We start from the raw sequence: 14,663 nt of genomic DNA, 5'->3' as shown, positions 1-14,663 counted from the left end.
AGCAAGAATCCAAAAACAAAGCCTAATACTTTAGTTGTCTAAGTTACGGTCAGTCAAATATACAAAGAATAAAATTATGCAAGTTGAACTTCATTTAAAAAGTACACTTGAGTTTTGCAAGTTCTAGAAGGTATTTTCTACAGGGGCAACTCTTCAGTGGTCTAAGGGTCTAACGCAGTGTCCATTGGAACTCATTGGGCACTAGCTCAGCCTATAGGTGTAATATATCTGGTACACAGACCCTGAACAAAATGATATTCTTTTATCCTAAGAGACTGTTGTTCAAATTAACATATGAATCATTCCATTTGTGCTCAACAAATAGTTGGCTTCTACTTTTTGTTTGCAAAGAAAACTCAGAAACACAGTGTTTTATAAGGGGTAGTGTACCAGCCTGAAGAGACTACTGTCAGGTAGTTCTCCTGCCTTGTAGTTGGAAACAAACATGTTTCTGTGAACTCTAAAAAAGGGTGCTTCGCTTATTGCTGGTTAATATATCAATATATAGAGTGCACAGGTGGTGATACAGACTTAAATTATTATTATAACATTATACTCTGTTATAATGGAGACAGGAAATACTTTTCTCAGCTAACACAAAATAAAGCTTGGATACTTTACAAGTATATTCTAAACATGTTTCCAGTGGAAGAAGCAATAAAATCTGAAGTAAAATGCTTGATAACCTGTAGTCATGCTATAGTGTTCTACTCTTTCTGGACAATATGGAAATCTGTATTTATCTACCGGAACAGACTCTGTCCAGATGTCTATCATCGCTGTGTATGGTCTTACTACGAAACACTGTACAACTAGCACACATATACATATTCCTGAACGGAGGGGACATGTGCATACAAACCCCCCAGACAAACACAGAACAGAGGGTTCTCATTGCCTTTTCTAATTAAATATCCTGTTTTAAAAATCACAACTATATGACATTAAAAGTAACATACTTTTTGTTACTAATTTCATACTAGGTCTGCAGCATTAAGGAGCAAAAACTAAACATATTACAGCTTATATATATTAATTTTTTTTTTTTTTAGGCCCAAACTGCTTTGCAGAAACCACTGTCATTCCAGCTGGCCGAGAGGTGAAGACGGATGAATGCACTATATGTCACTGTACTTACGAAGAAGGCACTTGGAGAATTGAACGACAAGCTATGTGCACTAGACATGAATGCAAACAAATCTAGGGAATCTACAAATCAAAGTACTATGATGTTTTTATAAAATACTTCACTGCAGTGAAAACCTAGATAAGCCTGGGAAAGATTATTCATTGTAATAAGAATATTTTTGGTGAGGAGAAAAAGATCATCATACTGGTATTTTGTTTTTCATAGTAATGGAATACTGCAAGACAAAGAAATCCATATACTTTAAAAAGTTTGGACATAAAAAATCCTGTCTTAACGTTTTATTTTCATGGTGAGTGCACTGAGTACACGCTATCAAATATTCTATGTATTTATATAATCCCATTATAGAGGTTAAAATAAATGTTTTATATAGATACAGATTAAAATATGGTACGGTCACCTGTCCTACTGTGTACATGCACCATGCCTAAAACATTTCCGTTTTAGTTTTATTAGGACTTTATTTTTGGTGGGCAACAATAATAGACGTGTGGCCAGGAAATAGCCAGCAAATCACATATTTCAGGTACTTCAAAGTTCTACCTTTTGAAAATATATGGTATAAGCTTTAAAATAATGTGCTAAATTTATTATATGTGCAAAAGTAGACCAAATTCTCTTTTCAGTTATTCTGCGTGCATCTCCAGTGGCCCTGCACTAGTATAACTGGGAAGAGAGTATGAAATTGTGACTTTGATTATAGTAATTAATTGTTTCAGAACTCTAAACATGGATCCTATAAGAATTAATTTCAGGTATTTACACATCACATCAGCATGAATTCTTTTGTGATGTAAAGCATCCCATATCTGATATAAGGACTGTAAGTGACGAAACAATTCAGCTTGCAATGATTTTACATTTAATGGTTGTGAAAAACAAGTACAACTGACAACAGAGTATGACGGGGAGTATAATAGGAGAAGCAATTAACAGGTGTAAGATAAAATAGTGGAGACCTGCTTTATTTAAACACGCTCTTGGTTTTTCTGCTACTCTCATAAATTACACTTTGGTTGAATCACTAGTGAGGCCCAGGTTCAAGAAGGCACTTAAGTATGGACTTAACTATAGCATATGCTTTGCTGAATTATTGCAATGTTAGTAGTTAATTACATGACACCTGATGCGTAACTTACACTGTTTAGCTCTCAGACTTCTATCAGGATTTCAATGGAAGTTTTGCCATTGACTTCAAAGGGCCAAAGTTTGGATTTTGCTCATATAGCTATCAATCGCCAGACAACTGTTTCTCAGCCAGATCATGGACAAGAAAATGATGAAACTATGAAGCAGCAAAGACATAAAATGCACAGCAGGCTTAAGTAACCATAACAATTAAAAATCTGAAGAAAAATAATCCTACAACAAAATGTACTTCAAGTTCACATATAGCCTCAGTCCATCGAGGTGGACAATCGAGGAAAGTAGGTTTTGGACTGATTATGATTTTTTCAAATGTGTTCTGAACCCATCAACTATCAAAATGATTTTTCTCAAGCCTATGTACATGTATATAAAGTACATCAAAATATCATACTAAAAAGCTATCATCAATAAGCAGCAGAAAGAATGCCCAACACATGTACCCTAAATGTTTCACTCTTAGCATAAAAATATTACTCTGCTAGCGGTAGTAAATGGAAATCACTAATGGGCAGATTGTGAAGAGCTTCATCACATGTGTGCACCCAACATGTGGAGCACTCTTGCAAATCTGGACATAGAAGTGCTTGATCCTGCTACCTCTACCAACAATAGTACCTCATTCCCTGAGTGGAAATTACTAGCGCAGTAAGGTCCTACTCAGTCTAACTAAAGTTGGCAGAATTTGGCCCTAAATCAGAGCCAAATCCTATTCACCTTACAAAAGTAGTTATGTTACTCAGCTGAATAAAGCAAACAGATTTTGGTCCCAAGTTGCTAAGGGCTAGATTCACAAAGATACTTAGGATTCCAACATTTAGGTGCCACTGGCATTCTCAAAACCACTACTCAGCTTCTGCCTAGCCCTGCAGGTGCCTAAATTTCTATCAGTCAGCACGTGCAAAGCCCTGATGTTGCCCCACAGCTAATGAGTGAGGCTTCCGATCAACCCAAGCCAAAGCCCTCCTGGGATTCTCAACCCAGGCGTCTCCCACCTTCAACAGAATTGATTGAAAGACCCAACAGAGAGGTTAAGGCACTCATCTGGAATGTAGGAGAGGTGGGTTCAAATCCCTGTTCCAATTCAGGGGCATAGTTAATACTGAGCATTTTCCACTTCACATTTTTAATCCTGACACCAACATAACCGTTTCAGCCTTTTTCTAATTTCATCCAGAATTTCCTGTCTGATTTATGTGATTTCTTATGATCTCTCAGGTGTCTCTGGTTTACTGAAGATGTTTCTCAAATATTTTTGAGTTGCAGAGACTGCTTTTTAAAAATCATGATTGGGAGGATGGCAAGATGGCTATGGAGCCTTTTACATCTAGGTCACTGAACAAAACCCAGCCCAGGTCCATAATAACTACTGCCAGTTGAGAACTGTTCAGTGGCCTGTATGAAATTGATGGGCAAAGGCAAATTTCTAGCGCAGATGTTAACGCTGCACAAAAAACAACCCATAATGGGCTCTGACTGGCATTCTTGTTGACAGCCTCAGTAAAGAGGCAAAGAAGTGAACAAGCAGAAGCACTGTACTCTACAAGGGTGATTCTACTATGTCAGTGAACAGGAACATTGGCAATGTAATGTGTGAGAGCATGTCAGTATGTAGCTGTGATACCTGTAGATGTGAACTTCAGGCTCCAGCGCTGTGAATTTGGCACCTTGTAGATGCACTAATTTTTATTTAGAGTTTATCTTAATTCTTCCCATCATCACCTTTTAGACTAGTGCTGATTTAGCCACTTTGAAAGAACAATATCCTCTCCCCTTCAAAAATAAAAAGAAAAGGAATGTACAACCTGCAGTGGGATGTTGTCCCCCCCAGGTGCTGAGGACTGCACCAGAAAGAAAAAAGGTACATCTTACAGAGTCTTTCAAATAGCAGTGGAAAAGAACAATAAAACCTTGCCAAACATGGAATACAGGAAACAGACTGTCCATCTGTAGACTTTTTTCTAAAACTTTTTAAGCAGAACAGAATGTTCCTAGTGTCCATATTAGATACCGGTGTTGAAATCTATATTGTTCTACCTCTCACCACATAACTGAAGTAATATTCCTGTTTGAATGTAGAAGCACATGCGGTTTAATTTCTTCATGCAAAAGTACAAATAAGATCCAACTACATAGTTCCTAATGAGCAAAGCCACACAGTGTATTGAGTTGCATTGACTATCATACTGAGAAGTGTTCAGCTGAGGTTTGAGCAAAAATGAAGAAACATTAAAACAAGCTCTCTCTTGCTAACAGACAATTTACTGGAAGTTATATTTAACTCTTTCCAATTTATAATTTTAATCAAGTAAAACATAGAAGAAACATCAGTTTGCCATAAAATGATAGTTTTAGAATCTGTGGTAAAAATATGTAATACTGCAAATAATATTGGGTTATCACTTAATGTATATTGTCAAAAACGGGAAAATACCTCAAGCCAGTTAAAATGGTCAAAGACACCTGCCGCTGTTCAAGCAGTGTTACTTATTTCAGCTGGTTGGCAATTCTCTATCTTGCAGTTTTTCATCCATAAGAACTAGGACCCTACCAAATTCAGCATCCATTTTGGTCAATTTCATGCTCATGGGATTTTAAAAATAGTCAATTTCTCTGAAATTTCACATGTGAACATCTGAAACAGAGTGTTGTAACCGTGGGGGTCCCTACCCAAAAAGGAGTCATGGGGGGGTCGCAGGATTCCCACCCTTACTTCTGTGCTGCCTTCAGAGCTGGGCGGCCAGAGAGCTTTTGAAGCCAGTGCTACCGCCAGCATAGAAGTGAGGGTTGCAGGGTATGGGGGGGAGGGCATTATGGGTTGGTGACTGCCAAGGGCTGTAGGGGGCTGGAGTTGGGGAGGTGCAGGGCTGGGGTGCCCCAGCTGGGGACTCCTACCATGTGCTGGGCTCCAGCTGCTTCTCCCAGCCAGGCAGGGTAGGGATGGGACTTCCTCATGTCCTGCAGGGGCCACTTTAGGGGCCAGGTGAGACCTACCCCCGGGAATCTCCCATGGCTACCTGCAGCTGCTGGTTGGGAGCCCAGCTCTGAAGGCAGTGCATCTGTGGAGCTTCCTGCAGCCAGGGGAGATTCCCAGAGGTAGGTCTGATCTGGCCCGGGAATGGCCCCTGCAGAGGAAGAGCAAGTCCCGTCCCTCCCCAGTCCAGCTGGGACTAGCAGCTGGAGCCCAGCACATGGTAGGAGCCCTCCTCCCCTACAGTAGCCAGATTTCACAGCTCATGGCACATTTTTCATGGCCATAAATTTGGTAGGGCCTTAACTAAATTTCAAAACCTGCTAATGGGTCACGAATAAGTCTGTATTTCATGGTGAATGGATGTTTTTGTGGGTGAGTTGTGAAGATGAGTGGGCATTCGTCTTTCCCGAGTTGTTTTTAGTGATACTTCCATGAACACAGGGTCTCTGCTTTTAATTCTCCTGCTTATTTCCTATCTGAAATCAGAGCCAACTTAACAGTGCAACTCTGACTTCTGTGGCTTTACAACAGGAGTGAATTTGGCCTCAAATACGCATAAGTAGGTTCTGCAGAGATCTTGCCACATATGGTTTCTGATAGGGGAATAGGCAGAGAATATTTAAAAAAAAAGTCTTTCATATAAAATGTTCCTATTACTAAGAATGGGGGGGGGAAATAGAAAATGTGAGATCAAAACTATTTATAAATATAACTTCTTTTCCAGCTTTCTCCATGAAGCATTCAGTTGTTCTTTATTTGTTCTTTTCTGTTAGATTCAAAGTGATGGTCAGGAGGGATGGAAACATAATAGATGGAAAGGTTAAATGCTTAACAAAAAACAAAAACAAAAAAAGCAGCATTCAGAAGTTTGCTCCCACGTTATACTGTAGCACAACTGCCTGGTACATTATGAGAGCCTTTAAACTGCTCAAGTTGAAGCATTGGTATGTTCCTGTTTAACTATTCTTATTGGGATTTGGGGGCAAGGGGACAGGAAAGACAGAAAAAGACACCAAATAGAGAAAATATTGTAAAGGCAAATATAGCCATTCTTAAAGGTTTTTATTATGGGAAAAAAGGTGAGAGCAGAAGAACATCAGAAAGAGGAAGAGCCATAATGGTATGAGTGTGACAATGGAAGAAATATATCAAGCCAAACAATAAGGAGAAAACTACAGAATTTGAGTATAGGAAGGTGATGGAACAGAAAGACTATGAGTGTGAGGGAAATTAACAAAGTAAGAAGAGGTTCACGGGGTGGGGGAACAAAATGGGTGGGAAAAGACAAGGAGGTTGCAATAACATATCGTAGGACAAAAGAAATGAGGAGTATAATAACAAAGCAGTAAAGAAGTTGACACAACACAGAAGAGCAGAAGACTGAGGCCCTGATTAGGAAAGTGCTTATGTAGCTGTCCAGAATAGAGATGGATCCTTAAACTGGGGCCTATACCACCAAAAAAGAGAGGAAAACAATCATAATTAAGAGATTCCTCACTCTTTGGAAAAAATATCTCATCTCTATATTCTCACACTATGTTTACATTACACTGCAGGACTATTAATTACTTTTAGTGTCAAAAGTCTATCTTTTGAAGGCAATTATACTAAATGGATCATGAGTTATTTCCACATTAGATACAGGGGATTTTGAAAAGGAATTCATTTAAAAGTCAGGCTGACATAACCCATTTCCCTTGACAGCCAACATGTTCCCTTTATATACTGTGTTTATATGGCTTCATGAAAAGTACACTCTGCCCAGTACGTTGCTGAAAAACCCCAAGGAAAGAAAAGACAAGACCATGGTAGGGAAAAAAAATATTACTTTCCACTTTGCTATCCATACATCCAAATCATTCATCAATTCTAGGTAAAAAAGGAATTTTAGATTAAAGTTCAAGCATCTTACCATTTGTGATGTTAAAGACAACCCTAAAATCAATCATGCTCCAATACAAAAAAGGCATTGAGAGTGTTAAATTGTAGATGATGATGAAATATCTCATAGAAACACTTTGCAGTAAGAACCAGATTCTAATGTAACACTGAAACCATGGAAGCAAATGTCCCACGAAGCAGAAAAATCAAGGCTAAATATCAGAAAAAAAATGTCCAGTCTGAGATATCAGACTATGGATCAGCCTCCTACCAAATGAGGTAGAGATGCTACTACCTGATTAACTTTAAACAGGATTGTTTAAAGTTACAACAGAATCCTGAATTGGTAAAGAGATAAGTAACATGACCTAGTATATATTTTTGATGGCTAATTATGGATCAGTCATGAAAACACCGCATCTTGATTAGCTGGAGCTAAATTAATTGAAAAAAAATCTTATTTACCTCTGAATTTATGAGGTAACATTTACTAATTTCTGCTTCCTGATGGCTCAACTGAGGCTAATAACACATCTAAACCCTGTAACTTCATTTCTTGTTAAGTTGTAAAAGGAAAAAAAAACAGCAACATAAGAAATGAATGGCTATAAAAAGGAGATATTGCATTCTGAATATTTTCATCAGGATGTATCAACACATAGAAGTGACAATATTTTGACATAGTCAACATTCATTATCCCTCAAGGTAAATATTGGGCTTACCCTTGCATCAGTCAACAGTCTTGGTGTTCACCGTAACAGCAGTCAACATCTCATCTGGTGTGAGATCCTCCCTTCCATTGGTTCCCCTCTAGACCAAGTAAAAGGGCTAGAATGTCTTAAAGGGACCCTCAGCAGAGTGGATTGTGGGTGGAGAATTCTCCTGGTGCAAATATTGTAGAAGGCAGCTGCAAGGTTGCCCTCAAAGTACCTACAAGTCCTAGTGGGAGTGCTGAGGATGGGCCTAGGTCTGAATTAAAAGACAAAATTAATGAGAAAATAAAATAAAAGCAAAGGTGACATGGCAATATCAGTTCTTGCACAACAATGAAAAGTAGCAAACTAAGTAACAGGTATAGCAAGATTAAATGGGAAATATAAATACAAGTCTTACATGGAATTATCACTGAGAACTGAAAAAGACAGAAAACGAAATTTTCTGATTTATATGCAAAGAAGTTTGCAATTTCCAGCCAGGCTTTGAGAGAATAAGGAAGTATTTTGAAGGAAATACAAGAGAGAAAACTGAAAAATATGGAAATATTTTGGGAAGCATGAAAAATATCGATGGCATATCTATATACAGAATGTACACAAACATTTGCTGACAGCACGTGTAAATATATTCACAAATTCTGATCTTGGTTACACCAAAGTAAATTAATTTCCAGATTAACACCAATGTAACTGAGATCAACATTTGTCTCATAGACTATATATCATAACTATTTAATTGTGATTAATGAATTATCAGATATGAGAATGGGTATAAGTAATATTGTGAGGAATGCACGTTCATAGAAGGTGAAATTCCCTCTATGTAGTAAAACAGCACAAGGCCTATGTACTAGTGGTACTATTTAATCCCTCCAAATAAGTCTCAAGTAGGATTTAAGTGGTATATAGGCATTGAGTTGGCCTGATTCATGGAATGAATTTCACTCATTATGAGGAGCAGAAAAAACAACCATTTTCCACACTATGCTACAATGTGTGCATAGAGACTCAAGGCAAGACCCTTATAGGATATGACACATCAAAATAAAAAGAACTATTGCAGCATAACCCTTATCAATTCAATTCTATCCCAAGAAGCATGGTTGATATTTCATAAATGCCTTTAGGGGATGGAATTGTGTGCCAACTACAGTTTTTTTTAAAAGGTGCATCAGATTGATAAATGTACTTCTCTATTTATAAAAAAAGTTAAAAGTGCATCTTAATCTATATTTCTACTGCCTTAAAAACTAATAATTAATTCCAGAGGGTAATCCTGGCATTTATTTGCAGTAGGTACTGTACAAAGCTCCATCTGCTTACATTACTTGGCATGTTACCAGCACAAGACTCACCGTTTCCTATGCTTTATTAACCATTGATAAGTCAAACTAATGCTAAGTAATTTAGTGTTATTGTGATTGGCTAATTATGGAGATGACATTTTATGTGCAGTGCTTCAAATCAGTGTAACCACACTTACAGTTTGCATTCTGTTTATCCCTGTTTACCAATGAAAATGCGGAACAACTAGGATTTGGTCATTTTGTAGATTCCAGTTGAACATAGATTAATTTCATAATTTACTGCTAAAGCTCCCCCCCCCCCCCAAACACTGCTTTTTCCCAGCTACTTGTTTTAAAATGGCGTTTGATAAAAATAGCTATTTTATATATTCTGCTAAATATTAGATATGCTGTTTATACAACTGTTTCAGCAATAAAAAGTCATTCTGTTAATCTTAATTATGTTTTTGCATTTATTTTTGATTAATTAGAGGCCCTGGATATACATACATAAATATGCACTACAGAGAAACTAGTTCATTAAAACTGAAAAAGCAGCCACTATGGTTTTTCAAATGTTTTAATTTTTTGGCACAATTCACATCGAATCAGAACCTTTATGAAGTCTTAGACCTTTATGTATAAAAATATACAAATAGGTGCTTGCAATATAATTTCTTTAATTAATTTCCCTTACGTTTAAGAAGTAACATTAAGTATGCTGAAGCACATGTATTTAATTCTCCTTCTCAGAATGTAATAAGTGTAACAGATCCAAACGTTTAAACATGGTCTATGTGTATAAGGCTACGACTTGAAAATCCCAAACTTGAAGAGCTATTGTATTAAACTGTTTACCTAGAAATATGTCAAAATAGCTAGAAACTGCCCCTGCTATCAGCTCTTTTATTTTGCCATGCAGGGAATATACTAGGTGAGCTGAGATTACTTACAAATGGAATTTCCTGAGATCAGAATTAGTTGTTTCCTTCAAAAGTAATTCTTCCCCACTTTGAGGATATAAACTCCAAGGAAGTGTCTACAATAAGGAAAACATGAAATACTTTAAAAAAACAAATGAAATACTCCACCCCCACTTCAAGTCACCTACTGATCCAAAAGGAAAAAAAAAAATCAAGGGTCAAATGAGTTAGACCAGTGATTCTCAACCTTTCTAGACTAACTGTACTCCTTTCAGAGGCCTGATTTGTCTTGCGTACCCCCAAGTTTCACTTCACTTAAAAACCACTTGCTTACAAAATCAGACATAAAAATACAAAAAAGTGTCACAGCACTATTACTGAAAAATTGTAGTTTCTCATTTTTATCATATAAATTATAAGAAAATCAAATCAATATTGTACTTACATTTCAGTGTACAGTATATAGAGCAATATAAACAAGTAGTATGAAATTTTAATTTGTACTGACTTCGCTAGTGCTTTTTATGTAGTTGGTTGTAAAACTAGGCAAATATCTAGATGATCTGATGTACTCCCGGAAGTCCTCTGAGTACCCCCAGATGTACATATACCCCTGATTGAGAACTACTGAGTTAGACTATTTTCAATACTGATACTGATTTTGCAGCACAAATTAGACTTTTCAACATGAATTTGTTTCCACTAATGCTAGTGTTTTATTAAAACTATATTGAGAATTCCACAGGGGCTGCTCTGCAAATCTCCTGACTAGTTTCAGAGTAACAGCTGTGTTAGTCTGTATTCACAAAAAGAAAAGGAGTACTTGTGGCACCTTAGAGACTAACCAATTTATTTGAGCATAAGCTTTCGTGAGCTACAGCTCACTTCATCGGATGCATACTGTGGAAAGCACAGAAGATCTTTTTATACACACAAACCATGAAAAAATGGGTGTTTACCACTACAAAAGGTTTTCTCTCCCCCCACCCCACTCTCCTGCTGGTAATAGCTTATCTAAAGTGATCACTCTCCTTACAATGTGTATGATAATCAAGGTGGGCCATTTCCAGCACAAATCCAGGGTTTAACAAGAACGTCTGGGGGGTGGGGGGGGGTAGGAAAAAACAAGGGGAAATAGGTTACCTTGCATAATGACTTAGCCACTCCCAGTCTCTATTCAAGCCTAAGTTAATTGTAACCAATTTGCAAACGAATTCCAATTCAGCAGTCTCTCGCTGGAGTCTGGTTTTGAAGTTTTTCTGTTGTAATATCGCAACTTTCACGTTTGTAATCCCGTGACCAGAGAGATTGAAGTGTTCTCCGACTGGTTTATGAACGTTCTAATTCTTGACATCTGATTTGTGTCCATTTATTCTTTTACGTAGAAACTGTCCAGTTTGACCAATGTACATGGCAGAGGGGCATTGCTGGCACATGATGCCATATATCACATTGGTGGATGTGCAGCTGAACGAGCCTCTGATAGTGTGGCTGATGTTATTAGGCCCTGTGATGGAGTCTCCTGAATAGATATGTGGGCACAGTTGGCAACAGGCTTTGTTGCAAGGATAGGTTCCTGGGTTAGTGGTTCTGTTGTGTGGTATGTGGTTGCTGGTGAGTATTTGCTTCAGGTTGGGGGGCTGTCTGTAGGCAAGGACTGGCCTGTCTCCCAAGATTTGTGAGTGTGTTGGGTCATCCTTCAGGATAGGTTGTAGATCCTTAATAATGCATTGGAGGGGTTTTAGTTGGGGGCTGAAGGTGACGGCTAGTGGCGTTCTGTTATTTTCTTTGTTAGGCCTGTCCTGTAGTAGGTGACTTCTGGGAACTCTTCTGGCTCTATCAATCTGTTTCTTCACTTCCGCAGGTGGGTATTGTAGTTGTAAGAATGCTTGATAGAGATCTTGTAGGTGTTTGTCTCTGTCTGAGGGGTTGGAGCAAATGCGGTTGTATCACAGAGCTTGGCTGTAGACGATGGATCGTGTGGTGTGGTCAGGGTGAAAGCTGGAGGCATGTAGGTAGGAATAGAGATCAGTAGGTTTCTGGTATAGGGTGGTATTTATGTGACCATCGTTTATTAGCACTGTAGTGTCCAGGAAGTGGATCTCGTGTGGACTGGACCAGGCTGAGGTTGATGGTGGGATGGAAATTGACTAGCTAATGATCTGAGGCTGGCTTCTGTCACTGTCCTTAACATGCCCTTAAGGATCAGGCCCACTAAGGAACAACAATGAGAAGGCATTAAGGCATTAAGGATATAAATAGATCTTTTTATCTAAAGATTTAGCCTACTCCAGATAAGAGCCAAGAGAGCTTTAATGTTCAATTTGGGACCTGCTGGCACGGCCATAAGATTGCAGGGAAAATACTGATAATATTATGACTGATTGATTAAATTGAAATTCTGCCATTTTGGGAGAGGAATTGCATATGGGCCTGTAGCACTAATTTATCCGTATGAAATTTAATGTGGGATGACTGAAGCCCTGCTTACCATGGAAACTGAAGTCACTGCTATCAGAAAGAAATAATTTCTTACCTGGTAATTGTTCGCGGAAGAAATACAATTTAGTAGAACATCACATTTGGATCTGTGTCCCAGTGTGCTGCTCCTCTGAGCAACTGCTGTGGAGCCTAGGCTCCTCACAGTCCTCTAACAGTCTATGAAAGGATTGGATGATCAGGCAGACTAAATTACATGTACACTCCTAGAGGTGGTACTTCTAGAAAAAGCAGAAGCACATTGGCAAGAAACTTGTAGGAAAGTATACATGCCCACTGCCGGTACTCTGTGTGTTCTGTGAGTAACTAGAGAGCTTTAGTCGTCATAGCAGTTAATCTGGCATATTTCATAAACACTAAATGTAGTTTTAAAAAAATCAAATACTCAAAAATGGTACAAGACCTAATATTTTATTAAAATGACTAGATATTACTCCTTTTTAAAACAAATTGATGGAACCAAAATTCACTGTACAAGTTGTTAAAATCATTTTATTGATATTACTATATTAAAAATGAAATACATCAGAGCTACTGAAGAGCAATGTATTCCTACTGACATTCTGCTAACATTTTGCTGCTCCATATATCAAAGTATGGTTGCACTGAAGACAGTGAACTCCATCGTGGGGATTATATGATCCTGGGCTGCAGACAACTACAGACAAAGAAAACAGAACAAAAGAAATTTAAAAAAACTAAATGAATGATTTCTAAAATATTGCTTAGATTAGAAATGTTTAAAACCCTTTCCTTGGGATGTAATATTCAACTAATTGGCAAGATCAGATTTTTCTAACACTCTAATATTTGAATTTTTTAAAAAAAGGACAAATGTAAAAATCTATTTTTACATGCCGTCCATTTGTTACATATAATATTCTTCTCTTCACAAAAGTAGTTTGTATGACGTTCTGATTCCCCATTGCTCTACCCCAAGTAAGTTTTTTCACTATTGAAAACCAGTGAGCAGCAGCTGCCAACGGATTCTAATGTGGTCAACACCCTGTAATGTTTGAACTAAATTGCTTTAGCTCCACCTAGTGGACACAGATATACTTAAAAGGAAATTTAAAACAAAACTGATGTTTAAGAATCTATTAATAAGTAGCAAGTGCACAGAGAATACAACAAACAAGCAGACATCAATGTGCGGGGCCAAAGATGGTGTTGTGAGCAGAATAACTTTTCTACTGCTTAACTCATGCTATGCGATTCTGTGAAATCAATACACACTCAGCTAAGGACTGACTATAGCCCTACCCTGTATAGGATATGTTAGCCCCCAACATAAGTCATCAGGAGGAAGCAAGAAGGATCACAGCCAGGTGACTGGTTTGTCTGTGGTTCTCCTGGATCCCTTGAACATCACTATACTTTGACAATTATAGCATTTTTAGAAGAAAAGGGGGACAGTGAGGGTGTTAATGCTCAGCCCGACTGGAAACTGGGAAGCTCCTACTCCTGTAGCTGGAGCACACCTGCTTCCCCACTTTGTAGCCCAAAGGTGGCCACTAGGTCTTATCCTACCTGAACCTATTAATTAAACAGGATTTGTGGAGCTTCACCCTGCCTATTCCCATTTTTATAGAACTTTAGTGAGGTTCATCTGACCTGTGGTAACCACCAGGGGTTGCCTGACTCTGCTTGTTCCTTTCTGGTAACTCAAAGGAGTTTTAGAGGTCTTCTCAAATGCCATTAGAAATGGGCAGAGCTTATTCACCATTTAGCAAGACAGGCTTGCAAGTGGCCCCTCATCCCAACCCTAAAAATCACTGTATTAACTATTTGGATTAAGGTAGTGCCTAAAGGCCCCAAACAAGAGCAGGGTCCCATTTTGCTAGACACTATACAAACATTATACGTGTATTAGACAATCATCATCCTTGATTCAGACATTTTCATTAATAAGCATTAATAAGGGAAGCATCACAGTAACAATGATTGGTAGGAGGATTCAGGAGCCCCTATCTCTCTGCAGGAGAGTCACAATTTTTCTCCCACTGCTGGGGAGAGTGAGGAAGCGTGTCTGGAAGTGGTACGTGAAGCTCTGTATCCACCCTTCAGCACACCTCTGTGGTTCTGCT

General features: G+C 38.2%; 2 protein-coding genes across 7 annotated transcripts in view; one reads left to right on the top strand and one right to left on the bottom strand.

Annotated features, from left to right (window-relative positions):
• Window positions 1-5,077, top strand: part of VWC2 (von Willebrand factor C domain containing 2) — a 113,024-nt gene extending 107,947 nt beyond the window's left edge. For all 5 annotated transcript variants that reach the window (XM_074945247.1, XM_074945248.1, XM_074945246.1 and 2 more), the window contains exon 4: window positions 1,053-5,077. In XM_074945247.1, coding sequence (XP_074801348.1) covers window positions 1,053-1,204 — 152 coding nt within the window. In that variant the 3' untranslated portion in view covers window positions 1,205-5,077. The remainder of the gene's footprint in view (window positions 1-1,052) is intronic.
• Window positions 5,078-13,014: 7,937 nt separating this feature from the next.
• ZPBP (zona pellucida binding protein) overlaps window positions 13,015-14,663 on the bottom strand; it is a 66,931-nt gene continuing 65,282 nt past the window's right edge. For both annotated transcript variants that reach the window (XM_074943223.1, XM_074943222.1), the window contains exon 8: window positions 13,015-13,234. In XM_074943223.1, coding sequence (XP_074799324.1) covers window positions 13,143-13,234 — 92 coding nt within the window. In that variant the 3' untranslated portion in view covers window positions 13,015-13,142. The remainder of the gene's footprint in view (window positions 13,235-14,663) is intronic.

This window comes from Natator depressus, chromosome 2 (assembly GCF_965152275.1).
Source record: "Natator depressus isolate rNatDep1 chromosome 2, rNatDep2.hap1, whole genome shotgun sequence".
NCBI classification, from domain to species: domain Eukaryota; kingdom Metazoa; phylum Chordata; order Testudines; family Cheloniidae; genus Natator; species Natator depressus.
Note: the sequence above shows the minus strand (reverse complement) of the source record. Positions and strands in the feature narration are given on the sequence as shown.